The sequence below is a fragment of the Globicephala melas genome, chromosome X (genome assembly GCF_963455315.2).
Source record: "Globicephala melas chromosome X, mGloMel1.2, whole genome shotgun sequence".
Lineage (NCBI taxonomy): Eukaryota > Metazoa > Chordata > Mammalia > Artiodactyla > Delphinidae > Globicephala > Globicephala melas.
The window spans coordinates 58,081,323-58,104,934 of NC_083335.1; the positions used below are offsets into that span (position 1 = coordinate 58,081,323).

At 37.0% G+C, this 23,612-nt stretch overlaps 1 protein-coding gene across 6 annotated transcripts in view; it reads left to right on the forward strand.

Moving 5' to 3' along the window:
- Positions 1-23,612, forward strand: part of RPS6KA6 (ribosomal protein S6 kinase A6) — a 171,950-nt gene that overhangs the window by 28,214 nt on the left and 120,124 nt on the right. For 5 of the 6 annotated variants that reach the window (XM_070044684.1, XM_060292449.1, XM_060292448.2 and 2 more), the window contains one exon: positions 3,723-3,782. In XM_070044684.1, the coding sequence (XP_069900785.1) occupies positions 3,723-3,782 (60 nt within the window). Of the gene's footprint in view, positions 1-3,722; positions 3,783-19,935; positions 20,048-23,612 lie in introns of those variants that run through there. The other variant, XM_030850772.2, reaches the window with a different exon arrangement.

Genomic DNA, 23,612 nt, shown 5'->3' on the forward strand with positions numbered 1-23,612 from the left:
AAGAAAATTAAAGTATGGTACCACAAAAACGCAAATAGAAGACAGTGGTTGGTCAACTGTGACATGCTACAGCAAGGTCAAGTAAGATAAGGACATAATTGGTGATGAACCATCATTTATTTGGTTCTTGTTGAGATTTTAGAAGAAAGATGCTAGCCAAGTAAATAATGCAGGGTAAATTACTATTTAATAAGTTAATTTTAAAATTTACCTACAGTAAAATTCACTCTTTTTCATGTAAGGTTCTGAGCTTGGACAAATACGTAGAGTTGTGTAACCACCACCACAATCAAGGTATAGATTAGTCCCATCATTCCCCCCCGCCACCCCCTGTGATTCCCATTGGTGCCTACCCCTGGGCCTAACCTCTGACAACTGCTAATCCATTCTCCATGCCTTATAGTTTTACCTTTTCAAGAATGTCCTATAAATGGAATCATACAGTATGTAGCCTTTTAAGGCTGTTTTTTCCCATTTACTATATAATGTATTTGAGATTCACCCATGTTGTTGAATATATCAATAGATAATTCCTTTTCATTGCTGGATAGTATTCCGCCTTCCTCTCTCCCCTTCCCCTGGAAACCAGTGATATGAATTCTTTCCCTATAGCATTTTTCAGTCTCATATACATGTAATCATACAATATTTAGCCTTTTGGGTTTGGATTCTTTGTCATCACAATGCATTTAAAATTTATCCATGTTGTTACAAGTATCAATAGTCTTTTCCTTTTTATTGAGTAGTATTCTATTCTTTCTCCACATTGAAGGACATCTGGAATGTTTCCAAAAAAGTTATGAACAAAGCTGCTATACACATTCATGTATAGAGATTTTTATGTTAACATAAGTTTCCATTTATCTCAGGTAAATATTCTCTTACTGGTTTCTGACCTCCATGATTTCTCATAAGAAGTCTGCAGTTATTTAAGTTGATGTCTATGTAATGTGTTTTTCTCTCATTACTTTCAAAACTTCTTCCTTTTTTCTTTTGATTTAGAGTAGTTTAATTCAGGTATGTCTTGAGGTGGCTTTCTTTAATTTTATACCTTTTGGGTTTCACTGAGCTTCTTAAAACTGTAAATTTATAGTTTTCACCAAATTTGGGAAATTCTCAGCCTTTTTTTTAAAAAAATAGCTTTATTGAAGCATAATTCACATATCACATAATTCACCCTTTTAAAATGGACAACCTTGTGTATACTTAGTATACAGTTCACAAATATGTACAACTATCACCACAGTCAATTTTAGAACTTCTTTGTCACATCAAATAGAAAGCTTTTACTATAGTTTTAGCTATCACCCCCATCTCCCCATCCCCCAGCCCTAAGGAACCACTGATTTACCTTCTGTCTCTACAGACTTTCCTCTTAACATTTTATGTGAATTGAATTGCCATTATTTATTTAATTTTTTTCTGTGATGTTAATGATATAGATTTTAGATCTTCTGATATTGTTCCACGTGTCTCTAAGACTCTGTTCATTTGCTTTTAATAATTTTCACTCTCTTCTTCATATTGGTTAATTTCTATTGATCTGTCTTCATTTATGATTTCCTCTGCCATCTCCATTCTTTTATTGAGCCCATCCAGCATTTTAAAAATATTTCATACATTGTAATTTTTAGTTTTAAAGTTATTTACATTTGATTTTTTATAATTTCTTTTTCTCTGTCTATAACTTTTAATCTTCCCATTCAAGTGTATTTATTTTCACCCAAAAGAGCATAGTTATAATAACTGCTTAAAGTCCTTGTTAGCTATTTCAACATTGGAGTTGTCCTGGAATTGATACCTGCTGATTTTGATTGTTTCAGCAGACAGTCTGTGTGGTTAGGTTCAGACTCCCAAGTTTTATCTCTCCCTTTTGGATGTTGGTTCCAATGTTAAATATGTTTTCAGAGTGTTTGGGTCAGCACCCTGCATTTGCCACTTAGTGCCTGTGCTAAGTCAGTGGTTTAGTCTGAGACTTGAGCAGTGATTGATATTGCAGTTCCATTTTCAAAGCCTGTTTTAGACTTCTTTGGTTCTATTCCACACATGTGCAGTTTGCTGTTGAGGCCAGGACTGTGTCTGTTCATACACAGAATTAGGGAATATCCTTTTCCCATTTGATCTCCTCCATGATTTCCTCTACGGATTCTCCAGTTGACATGGACCTTTTATTCTTCTTCCTCTGACCAGAAATTTGAATTTCTTGCATAGTCTTAGCCTTTCATGCTGTTACATAGCTTTGCACTGTTGGGGCTGCCTGTTGGGATGAAGTGAAGGAGAGAGTGAAAAAAACAACAACAGGGATTACTCCCCATACTATTCTTATACGAGCCTCTTTTTCTGGTTCCTCTGACCAGAGAGAGAGGTTTTCTCATGAATGAGGCTTGCCTTGGAGCAGGAATGGCAGTCAAAAAAGGGGAAAAAAGTGGGAAAGAAAGAAAACGTAGGGTTCTCATTATGCTCACCAGCTTAAAAGTGTGTCTTTTTCTGGTCCTCTGTTTAGGAAGTGGGATTTCTCTTGGAAATTTTGTTCATACAGGTGTTCCATGACTCAGTCTCTCCTTGGTTCAAAATCAAGAGATAAAGGTGAAAAATAAACCCAAGAAACTCACCAGAGTACTAGTTACTATTCAAATTTTGATTTCCCTTCCTAATCTGCTTGCTATTATTTAGTTTTCAGAGTCCTCAGGTAGTTGCTTTTTGTGTTTTGTCCAAAGTTTTTAGTTAATAATCAGAGGAGAGATGGTCTTATTCCATCTTGGCTGTCGTCAGAAGCTCTATTTAATTTACTTTTTTCTTCTCTCTTTCTTTTTTAATATTTAAAAAATTTTCTGTGGACTCATAAATAGACAGTGGTAAAATTTATTTTTTAGACCATCTTGCTGTTGCTTAATTTTCAAACATTTTAAATCAGTGGTTGGCAGACATTTTCTGTAAAGGGCCAAACAGTAAATATTTTAGGCTTTGCAGGCATAGGTTCTCTGTCAACTGTTCAACTCTGCTGTTGAAGTGAGAAAGCAGCCATAGATAACATGGAAACAAATGGATGTGTCTGTGTTCCAGTTAAATATTATTTATAAAAACAGTGGGCCAGATTTGGCCCATGGGCTACAGCTTGCAGACCCTTGATCTAAGTTCTCTATGCTTACTCATTCCTGAAGTATTGCTTGAAGAGTAGTATTATACACTAAGCTTTGTATTTTGAAATAATTTTGTTTCCATGGCCATTTATATTTTTCTCCTATAGTTTATTATTTCTTCTGTAGAGTAACTCAAATTTTAATTGAACTGATCGAAAGGAAAGGAATTCACAACAGTGCAATTATATGAAACTCTTCCCATCCTAATTTGCTTTGAATATATCCTCACAATAAATTTCCTCTGTGGTATTTTTCCTGTCTCATATATATTTGGTTTGGGACAGTCCTAGTGAATGTATACAGGTCATATGTTCAGTATATGTTCATTCACCATAGCAAAGCTCTAAACAATATGAAATGAAATACACAGCTCTGAAATTCAAGGATTTTCAAAGACAATCTGGAAATCATATTAATAATGTTCCTTTTTTAAGTACCTTCTATGTGTCCTTTGTCCTTTTGTGTTTCAGTAAGTGTGGATCTTGTTAAATTGTGAAGGGCAGTGCCTAGGGTTATATTTTTCTTAGTTACTACTCTTGTTCTATTACTCTTGAACTTCAGTTTTTGAACAATATTTTTCAGGTGAATGGTCTTAAAATGGTTGATGAGCCAATGGAAGAGGGAGAAGCAGATTCTTGCCAAGTAAGTACCCATGTTAACTTATTAAGCTACATTTTTAGACTATAAGGAAAGAGAATAATATGAAAGGAGAAAATCTATCAAAGAAATGTATTTAGGTAAGTTAATAAGCAAATTCAATTATTAATAAAACGGCAACAGTTCAAAATATAGGCCAGATTTTCTTGCCAGAAATTCTTATCCATAAAGTTTTTTTTTAACAACTTTATTGGGGCATAATTTGCATGCCATGAAATTTATGCATTTTAAATGTAATGGATGAAATTTTTATTACCAGTATATGAGTAACTGGATTATTTAAATATAGAATCCACTGAATTAAATAAGACTGTCTTCAACTTTAGGGTAGAAAGGAGATCTAACGAGAAAACATTTAACTAAAAGGATAAACTGAGGTCATTTAAAATCTATTTCCTGGCTTTCAAAAAGGATTGCATGTAAATTATTTCAGAAATTTCTAACTAGTTTAAAAGACTGCTTAGCTATTAGGTCATTCTATGCAAGGCCTGCAATCCTAGTCTCTCATTTTACAAGATCTAGTTATACAGAAGAGAGTTCTTAAGATTTTAGGGAGGGTCTGACTAAAGTAGACATCCCCATCGATGTTGTTATTTTGATTATCATTTCTGTAGATATTTTCATAGAATTGTAGATTTTGTTTAAACCTGGAAGGAGCCTCAGAGATAGTATTCTATAATACCTTCATTGTATAGATAAGTCTACTGAGACCTGTAGAGGTTATTATGATTTATACTAGGCCATAAAACTAACAAGTAGCAGAATCAAGGCTTAATGACCCAGTGTGCCTCATGTTAGGCCAGTTGTGTATTGTGTAGATGCAAAGAAGTGGAAAATAAGGCAAGCACTGTTCTTTTCTTATTTAGTTGTGGATAAAATCATCCTTCATGTCTTTATTTTCCCCCTGAAACCGGTTAAAGTGAATTTTTCTCAGATAGGAACCAGCAGAGAGATTAAAATTGGGTTTGTCCAAGACTCTCCTTTGAATTGTCCTATGTAAAAATCAACTTTCTCTGCAGATAATGACGTTATAACAATAATCTCAGTTCTGATTAACAAGATGGGAGGTAAAATGTTGTCATTTTAGCTTTTGTAATTTACATAATAACTTTTATGTTAATTTTGAATGTAATTAAATGTAAACTTCTATCAAAATCATCTAGAGCTTTATCTGCAGATCATATGCGCTAAGGCATAGTAATATTTATGTTGTTAGTTTATAAACAATAGAGTGTAAGGAAATACAAAGGCAATGGGGAAGTGTGCATTTCAGTATTAATAAATTAACAGAGAAATACCATGCCCCACAACACAGGAGGGAAAAAAATGTGTGTGTGTATGTATGTATGTGTACATGTGTAGCCAATGTAAACACATAGACATATACATAGGGTTATTGCTAAATATTTACCTTTCTAAATTTAATTAAAAAAATGATGGTACAAAAGAACTTATTTACTAAACAGAGTCACAGATGTAGAAAACAAACTTATGGTTACCAAAGGGGAAGGGGGGAGGGATAAATTGGGAGATTGTGATTGACATATACACACTACTATATATAAAATAGATAACTAATAAGAACCTACTGTATAGCACAGGGAACTCTACTCGATACTCTGTAATGACCTATATGGGAAAAGAATCTAAAAAGTAGTCGATGTATGTATATGTATAACTGATTCACTTTGCTGTACAGCAGAAACTAACACAGCATTGTAAATCAACTATATTCCAATAAAAATTAATCTTAAAAAATGAGCCAAGAAGTACAGTTTTAATGGAAAGACAGTAAAAATATAGTGCTCGATGTTAATGTGATTTACATTAGGCAGTCAACTTCAATGGCTAGAAAGGGGAATCTAAAGTTTTGCAGAATAAGGAACCTAGAATCACTTCCAAGGATTTGATTTAATTTGTGGCCTGAGTTATTGGTCCTTAAAACATTATGTATTTCTGCTGTGTGAGAGTTCAAATATTCATTTTGTGTCAGTTAAATGATCTGGGTGATAAGAAACACTAACCATATAAATTTTATTTTATTTTAAAATTATTTTGCCTTGCCTCACCTGGCTCCTGAGTCTAGCCCATAACTGATCACAGGGCCATGGGAATACTTGGTGCTGCGTGGATTGGATTTGACCAAAATCCTGGGTAGAGAACAGGGGAAAAGTGGGTTCCCAAAGGAAATTCTGGGAGCTGTTTTACCAGATGAGTGATGCTCCCTACTCTCTCTGAGGGAGGCAGGACAGAGAGAGCACTGGATTGAGAGGAGGCCTGGGTTCCCATTCTGGTTCTGCTGTGGACTCACTGTGTGACCTTGAGCAAGTTACTTATTAACTTCTCTGGGCCTGGCTGTAAAATGAGGGGATGAGGTGGGATGCTCTCTAAGGGACCTTCCAGCATCAACAAGCTTACCACTCGGGGGCCTTTCCCATCTGTTTAGTCCATCTGTTTTCTTGTGCCTCTAGATTCTAGTAGTAAGAATCTTTAGAAAACCCAGTGGGTTTTTTGTAGGGAAAGTTTTGGAGAGTAGGGCTAAGTTTGGGAACTGTAGCAGGGCTAGAGAGGTTTAATTTTCCACATGAAAGACTGGGTTCATGGGAGAATTTGGGGCCTGAGCATATGTCCAGGGGCTACTAAGATTTAGGGCTTGTCTGCCACTGGGGTTAAACCTCATCCTGTGCCAGGTGTCAGGGCTTAGTATGTGGCCAGAGTTGGGGTCATTGTGAGTGTTGGGTTTTTTTTTTTTTTAATTTTCGAATTTTACTTTATTCTTTTATACAGCAGGTCCTTATTACTCATCAATTTTATACACATCAGTGTATACGTGTCAATCCCAATCGCCCAGTTCATCACACATCCACACCCAAACCCTGCCGCTTTCCCCCCCTTTGGTGTCCATATGTTTGTTCTCTACATCTGTGTCTCAATTTCTGCCCTGCAAACCAGTTCATCTGTACCATTTTTCTAGGTTCCACATATATGTGTTAATATACGATATTTGTTTTTCTCTTTCTGACTTACTTCACTCTGTATAACAGTCTTTAGATCCATCCAATTCTCAACAAATCACCCGATTTCGTTCCTTTTTATGGCTGTGTAATATTCCATTGTATATATGTACCACATCTTCTTTATCCATTCATCTGTCGATGTGCATTTAGGTTGCTTCCATGACCTGGCTATTGTAAATAGTGCTGCAATGAACATTGGGGTGCATGTGTATTTTGAATTATGGTTCTATCTGGGTATATGCCCAGTAGTGGGATTGCTGGGTAATATGGTAATTCTATTTTTAGTTTTTTAAGGAACCTCCATACTGTTCTCCACAGTGGCTGTATCAATTTACATTCCCACCAACAGTGCAAGAGGGTTCCCTTTTCTCCACACCCTCTCCAGCATTTACTGTTTGTAGATTTTGATGATGGCCATTCTGACCAGTGTGAGGTGATACCTTATTGTAGTTTTGATTTGCATTTCTCTAATAATTAGTGATGTTGAGCAGCTTGTCATGTGCTTCTTGGCCATCTGTATGTCTTCTTTGGAAAAATATCTATTTAGGTCTTCTGCCCAGTTTTGGATTAGGTTTTTGTTTTTTTTAATATTGAGCTGCATGAGCTGTTTATATATTTTGGATATTAATCTTTTGTCCGTTCATTTGTTTGCAAATATTTTCTCCCATTCTGAGGGTTCTCTTTTCATCTTATTGTTTCCTTTTCTGTGCAAAAGCTTTGAAGTTCTATTAGGTCCCATTTGTTTATTTTTGTTTTTACTTTCATTACTGTAGGAGGTGGGTCAAAAAAGATCTTGCTGTGATTTATGTCAGAGAGAGTTCTTCCTATGTTTTCCTCTAAGAGTTTTAGAGTGTCTGTTCTTACATTTAGGTCTCTAATCCATTTTGAGTTTATTTTTGTGTATGGTGTTAGGGATTGTTCTAATTTCATTCTTTTACATGTAGCTGTCCAGTTTTCCCAGCACCACTTATTGAAGAGACTGTCTTTTCTCCATTGTATATCCTTGGCACCTTTGTCATAGATTAGTTGACCATAGGTGCGTGGGTTTATCTCTGGGCTCTCTATCTTTTTCCATTGATCTATGTTTCTGTTTTTGTGCCAGTACCATATTGTCTTGATTACTGTAGCTTTGTAGTATAGTCTGAAGTCAGGGAGTCTGACTCCTCCAGCTCCGTTTTTTTCCCTCAAGACTGTTTTGGCTATTCGGGGTCTTCTGTTTCTCCATACAAATTTTAAGATTTTTTTGTCCTAGTTCCATAAAAAATGCCATTGGTAATTTGATAGGGATTGCATTGAATCTGTAGATTGCTTTGGGTAGTATAGTCATTTTCAAAATATTGATTCTTCCAATCCAAGAACATGGTATATCTCTCCATCTGTTGCTATCATCTTTCATTTCTTTCATCAGTGTCTTATAGTTTTCTGCATACAGGTCTTTTGTCTCCCTAGGTAGGTTTATTCCAAGGTAGTTTATTATTTTTGTTGCTATGGTAAATAGGAGTGTTTCCTTAATTTCTCTTTCAGATTTTTCATCATTAATGTATAGGAATGCAAGAAATTTCTGTGCATTAATTTTGTATCCTGCAACTTTACCAAATTAATTGATTAGCTCTAGTAGTTTTCTGGTGGCATCTTTAGGATTCTCTATACATAGTATCATGTCATGTGCAAACAGTGACAGTTTTACTTCTTCTTTTCCAATTTGTGTTCCTTTCATTTCTTTTTCTTCTCTCATTGCCATGGCTAGGAATTCCAAAACTATGTTGAATAATAGTGGTGAGAGTGGACATCCTTGTCTTGTTCCTAATCTAAGAGGAAATGATTTCAGTTTTTTACCATTGAGAATGATGTTTGCTGTGGGTTTGTTGTATATTGCATTTATTATGTTGAATTAGGTTCCCTCTATGCCACTTTCTGGAGAGTTTTTATCATAAATGCGTGTTGAATTTTGTCAAAAGCTTTTTCTGCATCTATTGAGATGATCATATGGTTTTTGTTCTTCAATTTGTTAATATGGTTTATCACACTGATTGATTTACATATATTGAAGAATCCTTGCATCCCTGGGATGAATCCCACTTGATCATGGTGTATGATCCTTTAATGTGTTGTTGGAATCTGTCTGCTAGTATTTTGTTGAGGATTTTTGCATCTATATTCATCAGTGATATTGGTCTGTAATTTTCTTTTTTTGTAGTATCTTTGTCTGGTTTTGGTATCAGTGTGATGGTGACCTCATAGAATGAGTATGGGAGTGTTCCTTACTCTGCAATGTTTTGGAAGAGTTTGAGAAGGATGGGTGTTAGCTCTTGTCTAAATGTTTGATAGAATTCACCTGTGAAGCCATCTGGTCCTGGACTTTTGTTTGTTGGAAGATTTTTAATCACAGTTTCAGTTTCATTACTTGTGATTGGTCTGTTCCTACTTTCTATTTCTTCCTGGTTCAGTCTTGGAAGGCTACACCTTTCTAAGAATTTGTCTATTTCTTCCAGGTTGTCCATTTTATTGGCATAGAGTTGCTTATAGTAGTCTCTTAGGATGCTTTGTATTTCTGCGGTGTCTGTTGTAACTTCTTTCTCATTTCAAATTTTATTGATTTGAGTCCTCTCCCTCTTTTTCTTGATGAGTCTGGCTAATGGTTTATCAATTTGGTTTATCTTCTCAAAGAACAAGCTTTTAGGTTTATTGATCTTTGCTATTGTTTTCTTTGTTTCCATTTCATTTATCTCTGCTCTGATCTCTATGATTTCTTTCTTTCTGCTGACTTTGGGTTTTGTTTGTTCTTCTTTCTCTAGTTCTCTTAGGTGTAAGGTTAGACTGAGATTTTTCTTGTTTCTTGAGGTAGGCTTGTATAGTGATAAACTTCCCTCTTAGAACTGCTTTTGCTGCATCCCATAGGTTTGGGATCGTCGTGTTTTCATCGTCATTTGTCTCTAGGTATCTTTTGATTTCCTCTTTGATTTCTTCGGTGATCTCTTGGTTATTTAGTAACGTATTGTTTAACCTCCATATGTTTGTGTTTGTTATGTCTTTTTTCTCTGTAATTGATTTCTAATCTCATGGCGTTGTGGTCAGAAAAGATGCTTGATATGATTTCAATTTTCTTAACTTTACTGAGGCTTGATTTGTGACCCAAGATGTGATCTATCCTGGAGAATGTTCTGTGCGCACTTGAGAAGAAAATGTAACCTGCTGTTTTTGGATGGTATGTCCTATAGATATCAATTAAATCTATCTCGTCTATTGTGTCATTTAAAGCTTCTGTTTCCATATTTATTTTCATTTTGGATGATCTGTCCATTGGTGTAAGGGAGGTGTTAAAGTCCCCCGCTATTATTATGTTACTGTCGATATCCCCTTTTATAGCTGTTTGCAGTTGCCTTATGTATTGTGGTGCTCCTGTGTTGGGTGCATATATATTTATAATTGTTACATCCTCTTCTTGAATTGATCCCTTGATCATTATGTAGTGTCCTTCCTTGTCTCTTGTAACATTCTTTATTTTAATGTCTATTTTATCTTATATGAGTATTGCTACTCAGCTTTCCTTTGATTTCCATTTGCATGGAATATCTTTTTCCATCCCCTCCCTTTTAGTCTGTATGTGTCCCTATGTCTGAAGTGGGTCTCTTGTAGACAGCATATAGATGGTTATTGTTTTTCTATCCATTAAGCCAGCCTGTGTCTTTTGGTTGGAGCATTTAATCCATTCATGTTTAATGTAATTATTGATATGTATGTTCCTATGACAATTTTCTTGTTTGTTGTGGGTTTGTTTTTGTAGGTCCTTTTCTTCTCTTGTGTTTCCCACTTAGAGAAGTTCCTTTAGCATTTGTTGTAGAGCTGGTTTGGTGGTGCTGAATTCTCTTAGCTTTTGCTTGTGTGTAAAGCTTTTGATTTCTCCATCGAATCTGAATGAGATCCTTGCCAGGTAGAGTAATGTTGGTTGTAGGTTCTTCCCTTTCATCACTTTAAGTATATCATGTCACTCTCCTCTGGCTTGTACAGTTTGTGCTGAGAAATCAGCTGCTAACATTATGGGACTTACCTTGTGTGAGTTTTGTTGTTTTTCCCTTGCTGCTTTCCATAAGTTTTCTTTGTCTTTAATATTTGCCAATTTAATTACTATGTGTCTCAGTGTGTTTCTCCTTGGGCTCCTCCTGTATGGGACTCTCTGCATTTCCTGGACTTTGGTGGCTATTTGCTTTCCCATGTTAGGGAAGTTTTTGACTATAATCTCTTCAAATATTTTCTCGGGTCCTTTCTCTCTCTCTTCTCCTTCTGGGACCACTATAATGCGAATGTTGTTGTGGTTAATTTTGTCGCAGAGGTCTCTTAGGCTGTCTTCATTTCTTTTCATTCTTTTCTCTTTATTCTGTTCCACAGCAGTGAATTCCACCATTCTGTCTTCCAGGTCACTTATCTGTTCTTCTGTCTCAGTAATTGTTCTATTGCTTCCTTCTTGTGTAGTTTTCATTTCAGTTATTGTATTGTTCATCTCTGTTTGTTTGTTCTTTAATTCTTCTAGGTCTTTGTTAAACATTTCTTGCATCTTCTCAATCTTTGCCTCCATTGTTTTTCCGAGGTCCTGGATCATCTTCACTATCATTATTCTGAATTCATTTTCTGGAAGGTTGCCTATCTCCACTTCATTTAGTTGTTTTTCTGGAGTTTTATCTTGTTCCTTCATCTGGTACCTAGCCCTCTGCCTTTTCATCTTGTCTACCTTTATGTGAATGTGGTTTTTCTTCCACAGGCTGCAGGATTGTAGTTCTTCTTGTTTCTGCTGTCTGCCCTCTGGTGGATGAGGCTATCTAAGAGGCTTGTGCAAGTTTCCTGATGGGAGGGACCGGTGGTGGGTAGAGCTGACTGTTGCTCTCCTGGGCAGAGCTCAGTAAACCTTGAATCTACTTGACTGCTGATGAGTGGGTCTGGGTTCCCTCCCTGTTGGTTGTTTGGCCTGAGGCAACCCAACACTGGAGCCTACCTGGGCTCTTTGGTGGGGCTAATGGCTGACTCTGGGAGGACTCACACCAAGGAATATTTCCCAGAGCTTCTGCTGCCAGTGTCCTTGTCCCCACGGTGAGCCACAGCCATCCCCCACCTCTGCAGGAGACCCTCCAACACTAGCAGTTTGGTGTGTTTCAGTGTCCCCTGGGGTCACTGCTCCTTCCCCTGGGTCCCGATGCGCACACTACTTTCTGTGTGCCTTCCAAGAGTGGAGTCTCTGTTTCCCCGAGTCCTGTTGAAGTCCTGCAATCAAATCCCAGTAGCCTTCAAAGTCTGATTCTCTAGGAATTCCTCCTCCTGTTGCTGGACCTCCAGGTTGGGAAGCCTGACATGGGGCTCAGATCCTTCAGTCCAGTGGGTGGACTTTTGTGGTATAAGTGTTCTCCAGTCTGTGAGTCACCAACCCACCAGTTATGGGATTTGATTTTACTGTGATTGCACCCCTCCTACCATCTCATTCTGGCTTCTCCTTTGTTTTTGGATGTGGGGTATCTTTTTTGGTGAGTTCCAGTGTCTTCGTTTTGATGATTGTCCAGCAGCTAGTTGTGATTCTGGTGTTCTCAGAAGACGGAGTGAGAGCACGTTCTTTTACTCCCCCATCTTGGTTTCTAATCCTAAGTGTTTCTCAACCATATAAATTTATCTTCCCCCTTTTTAATATTTTCATATATAGGATTTGTTTTTATTTATTTATTTATTTATTGTTGTGGTTGTCTATTCCAATGTGATGCTGGCAGCTGTGTGTTTTTTTGTGGGTGGCTTTGTTTTTTTTTATTTTTTTACATAATGGTCGATTGTAGAGACTGCTGTATGATGCATAGATTCTTTGAAACAGTATTCTTTAAATTTGAAGTTTACCTATTGCCTATCCTGGCCTGATGCTGCTTTGTGATTGAGTGTTTTAGATAACCAGTCTGCTCCATTGAAATTATTGTCACTTTAGACTTTCATGGCCATTTGATTTCCTCAATTAAAACAAGCAAAATTAAATAAAATGCTTCCCACACTCCATATATATAGCATATGATTGGCAAAGCTGAATTATAGTTAATACAATTTTAATATGTCTAGATTTGTTATGAGGAATTTGTCCATCTCCCTGAGGGCTGAAGACAGCCTTCACATTTGGTAAGCATTCAGTAATAGGTCACTGGTAAAACATACCTGATATCATATTTCACCATTTGGTCCCATAATTCTCCAAACACTCTCCAGGTTAGAAAAAATACATTATGATTTTTCATTAGTAGATGACTGAAATGAGTTAATTTTTTACATTGTCAAAATAAGCATAGGTATCATATTTGGTAGATTATGACCCATTTATATTTAATTTTGTGTGTGTGTGTGTGTGTGTTGCAAAGAGTGGCTATATCTTTTTTTTAACAACTTTATTGAAGTATAATTGCTTTACAATGTTGTATTAGTTTCTGCTTTATAACAAACTGAATCAGCTGTACATATATCCCCATGTCTCCTCCCTCTTGCGTCTTCCTCCCACCCTCCCTATCCCAGCCTTCTAGGTGGTCACAAAGCACTGAGCTGATCTCCCTGTGCTATGTAGCTGCTTCCCACTAGCTATCTTGTTTACATTTGATAGTATATATATATATATATATATATATATATATACACACACACACACACATGTCCATGACACTCTCTCACTTCGTTTCAGCTTACCCTTCCACCTCCCCATGTCCTCAATTACATTCACTACATCTGTGTCTTTATTCCTGTCTGGACTCTAAGTTTTTCAGAACCATTTATTTTCTTTTTTAGATTCCATATATATGTGTAAACATAAGGTATTTGTTTTTCTCTTTCTGACTTCACTCTTCATGACAGACTCTAGGTCCATCCACCTCACTACAAATAACTCAATTTCATTTCTCTTTTCGGCTGAGTAATATTCTATTGTATATATGTTCCACATCTTCTTAATTCAGTCATCTGTTGATGGACACTTAGGTTGCTAACATGTCCTGGCTATTGTAAATAGAGCTGCAATGAACACTGTGATACATGACATTTTTTGAATTATGATTTTCTCAGGGTATATGCTCAGTAGTGGGATTGCTGGGTCGTATGGTAGTTCTATTTTTAGTTTTTTAAGGAACTTCCATACTGTTCTCCATAGTGGCTGTATCAATTTACATTCCCATCAACAGTGCAAGATGGTTCCCTTTTCTCCACATCCTCTCCAGCATTTATTATTTGTAGAGCTTTTGATGATGGACATCTGACTGGTGTGAGGTGATACCTCATTGTAGTTTTGATTTGCATTTCTCTATTGATTAGTGATGTTGAGCATCCGTTCATGTGTTTGTTGACAATCTGTATATGTTCTTTGGAGAAATGTCTATTTAGGTCTTCAATCAATTTTTGGATTGGGTTGTTTGTTTTCTTGATATTGAGCTACATGTGCTACTTGTAAATTTTTGAGATTACTAATTTGTCTGTTGCTTCATTTGCCAATATTTTCTCCCATTCTGAGGGTTGACTTTTTGTCTTGTTTATGTTTTCCTTTACTGTGCAAAAGCTTTTAAGTTTCATTAAGTACCATTTGTTTACTTTTGTTTTTATTTCCATTTCTCTAGGAGTTGGGTCAAAAAGGATCTTGCTGTGATTTATGTCAGAGAGTGTTCTGCCTATGTTTTCCTCTAAGAGTTTTATAGTGTCTGGTCTTACATTTAGGTCTTTAATACATTTTGAGTTTATTTTTGTGTATGGTGGTAGGGAGTGTTCTAATTTCATTCTTTTATATGTAACTGTCCAGTTTTCCCAGCACCACTTATTGAAGAGGCTGTCTATTCTTCATTGGATATTCTTGCCCCCTTTTTCAAAAATAAGGTTACCATATGTGATGGGGTTTATCTCTGGGCTTTCTATCCTGTTCCATTGATCTATATTTCTGTTTTTGTGCCAGTACCATACTGTCTTGATTACTGTAGCTTTGTAATATAGTCTAAAGTCTGGGAGCCTGATTCCTCCAGCTCCGTTTTTCTTTCTCAGGATTGCTTTCACTATTTCAGGTTTTTTGTGTTTGCATACAAATTGTGGATTTTTTTGTTCTACTTCTGTGAAAAATGCCATTGGTAGTTTGATAGGGAGTACATTGAATCTGTAGATTGCTTTGGGTAGTACAGTCATTTCCACAATATTGATTCTCCTAATCCAAGAACGTGGTATATCTCTCCATCTGTTTGTGTCATCTTTAAGTTGTTTCATCATTGTCCTATAGTTTTCTAAATAGAGGTCTCTTGTCTCCTTACGTAGGTTTATTCCTAGCTATTTTATTCTTTTTGTTGCAATGGTAAATGGGAGTGTTTCCTTAATTTCCTTTCAGGTTTTTCATCATGAATGTATAGGAATGCAAGAGATTTCTGTGCATTAATTTTGTATCCTGCTACTTTACCAAATTCATTGATTAGGCCTAGTAGATTTCTGGAGCACCTTTAGGATTCTCTATGTATAGTATCATGTCATCTTCAAACAGTGACAGTTTTTCTTCTGCTTTTCCGATTTGGATTCCTTTTATTTCTTTTCCTTGTCTGACCACTGTGGCTAAAACTTCCAAAACTATGTTAATTAATAGTGGTGAGAGTGGACAACCTTGTCTTTTTCCTGATCTTAGAAGAAACAGTTTCAGTTTTTGACCATTGAGAATGATGTTGGCTGTGGGTTTGTCATATATGGCCTTTATTATGTTGAGGTAAGTTCCCTCTATGCCTACTTTCTGTGGGGTTCTTATCACAAATGGGTGTTGAATTTTGTCCAAAGCTTTTTTTCCATCTATTGAGATGGTCATATGGTTTTTCTCCTTGAATTAGTTAATATGTTGTATCACATTGATTGATTTGAATATGTTGTAGAATCCTTGCATTCCTGGGATACACCCCACTTGATCATGGTGTATGATCCTCTTAATGTGCTGGGGATTCTGTTTGCTAGTATTTTGCTGAGGATTTTTGCATCTATGTTCATCAGTGTTATTGGCCTTTAGTTTTCTTTCTTTGTGACATCTTTTTCTGGTTTTGTTATCACGGTGATGGTGGCCTCCTAGAATGAGTTTGGGAGTGTTTCTCCCTCTGGTATATTTTGGAAGATTTTGAGAAGGATAGGTTTTAGCTGTTCTCTAAATGTTTGATAGAATTTTCTTGTGAAGCCATCTGGTCCTGGGATTTTGTTTCTTGGAAGGTTTTTAATCACAGTCCCAATTTCAGTGCTTGTGATTGGTCTGTTCATATTTTCTATTTCTTCCTGGTTCAGTCTCAGAAGGTTGTGGTTTTTAAAAATTTGTCCATTTCTTCCAGGTTGTCCATTTTATTTGCATAGAGTTGCTTGTAGTAATCTCTCATGATCCTTTGTATTTGTGCCATGGCAGTTGTTACTTCTCGTTTTTTATTTCTAATTGTATTGATTTGAGTCTTCTCCCTTTTTTTCTTGATGAGTCTGGATAATGGTTTATCAATTTTGTTTATCTTCTCAAAGAACCAGCATTTAGTTTTATTAATCTTTGCTATTGTTTCCTTCATTTCTTTTTCATTTATTTCTGATGTGATCTTTATGATTTCTTTCCTTCTGCTAACTTTGGGGTTTTTTTTTTTTCTCCTTTCTCTAGTTGCTTTAGGTGTAATGTTTGGTTGTTTATTTGAAATGTTTCTTGTTTCTTGAGGTAGGATTGTATTGCTGTAAACTTCCCTCTTAGAACTGCTTTTGGTGAATCCCATAGGTTTTGGGTCATCCTGTTTTCATTGTCAATTGTTTCTAGGTATTTTTTTTCCTCTTTGATTTCTTCAGTGATCTCTTGGTTATTTAGTAGTGGATTGTTTGGCCTCCATGTGTTTGTATTTTTTACAGTTTTTTTCCTGCAATTGATCCTAGTCTCATAGTGTTATGGTCGGAAAAAATACTTGATACAAATTCAGTTTTCTTTAATTTACCAAGGCTTTATTTGTGACCCAAGATATGATCTATCTTGGAGAATGTTCCATGAGTACTTGAGAAGAAAGTGTATTCTCTTGTTTTTGGATAAAATGTCTTATATGTGTGTGTGTGTATATATATATATATATATATATATATATATAAATTAAGTCCATCTTGTATAATTCAAAGCTTGTGTTTCCTTATTTTTTTCATTTTGGATGATCTGTCCATTGGTGAAAGTGGGGTGTTAAAGTCCCCTTCTATGCTTGTGTTATTGTCAATTTCCCCTTTTAAGGCTCTTAGTATTTTTCTTATGTATTGAGGTGCTCCTATGTTGGGTGCATAAATATTTACAATTGTTATATCTTCTTCTTGGATTGATCCCTTGATCATTAGGTAGTGTCCTTCTTTGTCTCTTGTAATAGTCTTTATTTTAAAGTCCAGTTTTTCTGACATGAGAATTGCTACACTAGCTTTCTTTTGATTTCCATTTGCATGGAATAACTTTTTCCATCCCTTCACTTTTAGTCTGTATGTGTCCCTAGATCTAAAGTGGGCCTCTTGTAGACAGTATACATACGGGTCTTGTTTTTTATCCACTTGTCCAGTTTATGTCTTTTGGTTGGAGCATTTAATCCATTTACGTTTAAGGTAGTTACCAATATGTATGTTCCTATTACCATTTTCTTAATTGTTTTGGTTTATTGTCGGTCTTTTCCTTCTGTTATGTTTCCTGCCTAGAGAAGTTCCTTTAGCATTTGTTGTAAAGCTGGTTTGGTGCTGCTGAATTCTCTTAGCTTTTGCTTGTTTGTCAAAGTTTTAATTTTTCCTTCGAATCTGAATGAGAACCTTGCTGGGTAATCTTGGTTTATGTTTTTCCCTTTCATCACTTTAAATATGTCCTGACTTTCCCTTCTGCCTTGAAGAGTTTCTGCTGAAAGTTCAGTAGCTAACCTTATGGGGATTCCCTTGTATGTTACTTTTTGTTTTTCTTTTGCTGCTTTTAATATGTTTTCTTTGTATTTAATTTTTGATACTTTGTTTAATATGTGTGTTGCTTGTTTCTCCTTAGATTTATCCTGTATGGGACTCGCTGCACTTCCTGGACTTGATTGACTATTTCCTTTCCCATTTTAAGGAAGTTTTCAACTATAATCTCTTCAAATAATTTCTCAGTACCTTTCTTTTTCTCTTCCTCTTCTGGGACCCCGATAATTAGAATGTTGGTGCATTTAATGTTGTCCCAGAGGTCTCTGAGACTGTCCTCAATTATTTTTATTCTTTTTTTCCTTTGTTTGCTCTGCAGTAGTTATTTCCACTGTTTTATCTTCCAAGTCACTTATCCGTTCTTCTGCCTCAGTTACTCTGCTGTCAATTTCTTCTAGAGAATTTTAAATTTAATTTATTGTGTTGCTCATTATTGTTTGTTTGCTCTTTAGTTCTTCTCAGTTCTTTCTAAACGTTTCTTGTAGCTTCTTCATTGTATTTCTAAGATTTTGGATCATCTTTTCTATCATTACTCTGTTTTTTTCCAGGTAGAGTGTCTATTTCCTCTTCATTTGTTTGGTCTGGTGGGTTTTTACCTTGCTCCTTCATCTGCTGTGTATTTCTGTGTCTTCTCATTTTGCTTACCTTACTGTGTTTGGGGTCTCCCTTTTGCAGACTGCAGGTTCGTAGTTCCCTTTGTTTTTGGTGTCTGCTCCTAGTGGCTAAGGTTGGTTCAGTGGGTTGTGTAGGCTCCCTGGTGGAGGGGGCTGGTGCCTGTGTTATGGTGCATGCGGCTGGATCTTGTCTTTCTTGTGGGAAGGACCATGTCCGGTGGTTTATCTTTGGGGTGTCTGTAACCTTATTTTGATTTTAGGCAGCCTCTCTGCTAATGGGTGTGGGTTTGTTCCTGTCTTGCTAGTTGTTTTGCATAGCTTGTCCAGCACTGTAGCTTGCTGGTCATTGAGTAGAACTGGGTCTTAGCATTGAGATGGAGAGCTCTGGGAGAGCTTTCACCATTTGATATTACATAGACCTGGGAGGTTTCTGGTGGACCAATGTCCTGCAATCGGCTCTCCACCTCAGACTCACAGGCCTGACACCTGGCTGGAGCACCAAGATCCTGTCAGCCACACGGCTCAGAAGAAAATGGAGAAAAAAGAAAGAAAGAAAGAAAAACATACAATATAATACAATACAATAAAGTTATTAAAATAAAAATTTTAGATAATTATTAAAATTAAAAGAAATGTAAAACATAATTAAAAAAACGGACAGACAGAACCCTTGGACAAATGGTTAAAGCAAAGGTATACAGAGAAAATCACACAAAGAAGCATACACATACACCATCACAAAAAGGGAAAAAGGAAAAAAAATAGCTATATATAAAAACATTTTAAAAGGAAGAGAGCAACCAAATCAATAACCAAATCTACCAATGATAATAAACTCTAAATACTAAACTAAGATAAACATAAAACCAGAAAGAAATTAGATGCAGAAAGCAAACCCCAAGTCTACAGTTGCTTCCAAAGTCCACTGCCTCAATTTTAGGATGATTTGTTGTCTGTTCAGGTATCCCAGAGATGCAGGGTACATCAAGTTGATTGTGGAGATTTAATCTGCTGCTCCTGAGGCTGCTGGGAGAAATTTCCCTTTCTCTTCTTTGTTCACAGAGCTCCTGGGGTTCAGCTTTGGATTTGGCCCTGCCTCTGTGTGTAGGTCCACTGAGGGCGTCTGTTCTTCTCTCAGACAGGATGGGGTTAAAGTACCAGGTGATTAGAGGCTCTGGCTCACACAGGTCGGGGGAAAGGCAGGGTGTGGAATGCAGGGTGAGCCTGCGGAGGCAGAGGCTGGAGTAACGTTGCAACAGCCTGAGGTGCGCTGTGTGTTCTCCCAGGGAAGTTGTTCCTGGCTCATGGGATCCTGGCAGTGATGGGCTGCACATGCTCCTGGGAGGTGAAGTGTGGATAGTGACCTGTGCTTGCACACAGGCTTCTTGGTGGCTGCAGCAGCAACCTTAGTGTGTCATGCCTGTCTCTGGTGTCTGCACTGATAGCCGTGGCTCATGCCCATCTCTGGAGATCATTTAAGCAGTACTCTGAATCCCCTCTTCTCTTACACCCCGAAACAATGGTCTCTTGCCTCTTAGGCAGTTCCAGACTTTTTCCCGGTCTCCCTCCTGGCGAGCTGTGGCACACTAGCCACTTCAGGGTGTGTTCACGCAGCCAACCACAGTCGTCTCCCTGGGATCTGACCTCGGAAGCTGGAGCCTCAGCTTCCAGCCCCCACTCGTCCTGGCAGGTGAGCAGAGAAGCCTCTCAGGCTGGTGAGTACTGGTCGGCACTGATCCTCTGTGCAGGAATCTCTCTGCTTTGCCCTCTGCACCCCTGTTGCTGCACTCTCCGCCATGGCTCTGAAGCTTCCCCCCCATCACACCCTGTCTTTGCCAGTGAAGGAGCTTCCTATTGTGTGGAAACTTTTCCTCCTTCACAGCTCCCTCCCAGAGGTGCAGATCCTGTCCCTATTCTTTTGTCTCTGTTTTTTCTTTTGCCCTTCCCAGGTATGTGGGGAGTTTCTTGCCTTTTGGGAAATCTGCGGTCTTCTGCCAGCGTTCAGTAGGTGTTCTGTAGGAGTTGTTCCACATGTAGATGTATTTCTGATGTATTTGTGGGGAGGAAGGTGATCTCCACGTCTTACTCCTCCACCATCTTGAAGGTCTCCCCTATATTTACTTTTAAAGTTTGTATGGAATGGTTATCATTCCCTGAAATAAAGTACATATTTTTAATGCTACCAGTGTTTTAGAAATTTTAAAAGAAGATTTTGTATATTTTATTAGCACAAGGTCAGCAATATTTTAGTCTCTAATTTGATTTATATTTTTATTATCCAGAAATGTAAATGTAACTTTTAACTGAAAATATATATTCAAAAAATAAAACTGATTTCCTGACATTTTTAAGTCATCAGTTTCGAATTTTAGAAACCATTCTTGACGTGTATCTCTCATAAGAATCTTTTAAAAAATAGTCTCACAAGGGTGTTTTACTTAAACTTTTGTGTAGCCATAAGTAGGGAGTATTTTAAGATGGAGGGTCTGCTCCTTATATGGTGTTTTTCGTTCCACTATTTGTCTTTCCATTTTGATGGACATTTAGCCTTTCTCTGCTTCAGTATTTTTCTTCCCTTTCAAAGTTGATGCTTGCTTCTGCTTTTTATTCACTCACCCTGTTTAGAAAGTAATTGGGGGACTTCCCTGGTGGCACAGTGGTTAAGAATACGCCTGCCAATGCAGGGGACACGGGTTCGATCCCTGGTCCGGGAAGATCCCACATGCCACGGAGCATCTAAGCCCATGTGCCACAACTATTGAGTCTGCACTCTAGAGCCTGTGAGCCACAACTACTGAGCCCGCGTGCCACAACTACTGAAGCCCACGCACCTAGAGCCCATGCTCCTCAACAAGAGAAGCCACCACAATGAGAAGCCTGCGCACCACAACAAAGAGTTGCCCCTGCTCACCACAACTAGAGAAAGCCCGCGTGCCGCAGTGAAGACCCAATGCAACCAAAAATAAATAAATAAATAAATAATTCTTTAAAAATTAATAATAATTGGAACCCTTCTACTACAGATTTGCAAAACAATTATTGTTCAGTTAAATGTTGGTGGGCAGCAACTATAAAGTGGAGTTGTATGCTGCACCACAAGGGATGCAAAGGTTAATAGTACAAATAAGTTTAATAGCTTTAATTTTTATAGGTGTTTTGTGGTGTTTCAGAATTCTCAGTTGACTCTTATAACCAAGATCTGAAATGGATTGGGTAGGTTTTATTCCCATTTTATATATGAGGGAACTAAAGAGCTGACTCTAGTAAGTATTGAATAGAATAAACCAACCCCAGTGGGAACTAGTTTGTCACCCTTTTTTGTTTTTCAGACATCACTACAAATTGATACAATTTTGCAAACCTAAGTATCCTGCAATTACTTTCCAGTGTGTACATCATTTGATGTGTTTAGTTCACTCTAGTGGCGTTTTGACATGTAAATTATTATTACTGTTAGCCTTCTTTCAAAGTATGCTGACACTTGGCTTGGTTTTCAATGACCCTGGATTATTCATTGCATGAAAACGGTATGTCAAGATGCTTTTCCAGAGCTCTGCATGTATCTTCTAACAAATCTGTAGTTTTAATGCTTCTTGGAATTTCAGAGTGATCAAACTGGCCTATCTATCCACAAATAAAGCAAATGTTTGAACAGGTAGGTGGATGTTGCATTATTACATAAAAACCAAAAAATTTAGGCTTTAAAAATCCCTCCTTTTGTTTTGTGTGTTTTCTGTGGGTATCTATGCTGAGTTCCACAGTCCTATGAAACTGTTGTAATAGAGTTATATAGTATGGCTTCCTAATAGATTGTCATCACAGTATGTTTCTCCAGTGTTATAGCATTGTTGGCTCCCTGAATTGAAAAAGATGATTGCAGATTTTAGAGGTCAGAGCACATTATTTTGGTTGTGGTTAAGCCTTCATAGTTTTTCTGTTTATCAACAATTACTATGAAGATCAAAAAAAAACATCTAACATATAATGATCCTTGCCTCAAATTTGTCATTTGATGTTGGAAAGAATAGTAGTCCCTATTTCAAAGTCATTAAATCTTAATTTTATAGTACCAACTTTTTTTACACAGATACCTATGATTAGGTATACTGAGTATAAGTTTTCTAGGGCTGTCATAACTAAGTATCACATACTAGGTGACTTAAATAACAAATTTGTTTTCTCACAATTCTAGAGGCAAATTCGAGATCAAGGTGTTGGCAGGGTTTGTTTCTTCTGAGACCTCTCTGCTTTGCTTGTAGATGGTTGTCTTCTCCCTATGCCTTCACATGCTTTTTCCTCTGTGTGTGTCTGTGCCTAATCTCTTCTTCTTATAAGAACACCAGTCATATTGGATTAGGGCCCACCCTATTGACCTAATTTTACCTTAATTACCTCTTTAAAGGCCCTATCTCCAAATACAGTCACATTCTGAGGTACTATGGGTTAGGACTTCAGCATATGCATTTGAGGGGACATGTTTCATCCCATAACATTGTATACCTTTTTGTTTTATTAAGGGACATGATATTTCTAACAACATTTGCTCTCCTCAAGTCCACATTTTATCTCTGTATCCCCAGTGTGTAGTATAGTGCCTGATACATAGCATGTGCTTCATGAATGTTGTTGATTTTTTGAGTGAGAGAATATAGAGAAAAGAGTGTATTATGAGAAGAGAAGGTGATATATCACAACTTTATTGTACCAGAATAGGAAGAATTTTTTGGAAGATGATTCACTCAGGAAAAACAAATGGATCACTGATAAGTACATTACTACCTTATTTTGAGCTAGATTGCTGACACTCTTAAGCTTTCAGAATGGTGCAGAACCAGAAGAAAGGAAGGTAGAGGGAGGAAGGAGGATTGCAGATGAGAAAAAAAAAAGAATATTTTAATAGTAAGCATCAATAAATATAACCTCGGGAAAGCTGAGAATTTTTAGGCAATAGACAAGAATGGGGCAGGGAGAAGATGAAATAAGAAAGACCAATATTGGAAGTGATGGAACAGGAGGATACCAGATAATTTGGCACTACAAAAGAGCTAGTGGCATACAAATACAACAGCACTTCTGTAATAAGTAGCCATTTGTGTGTGTGTGTGTGTATATGTGTGTATATATTTGTGTGCACATCTATCTATCAATCTAACTATATATCTTAGAAGCACCTAAATAGTGTTCCCCAATTCTGACAATTTATTAGAATCATCTGGGAACATTTTAAAAAATACATATGCCTGAGCCCCATCCTA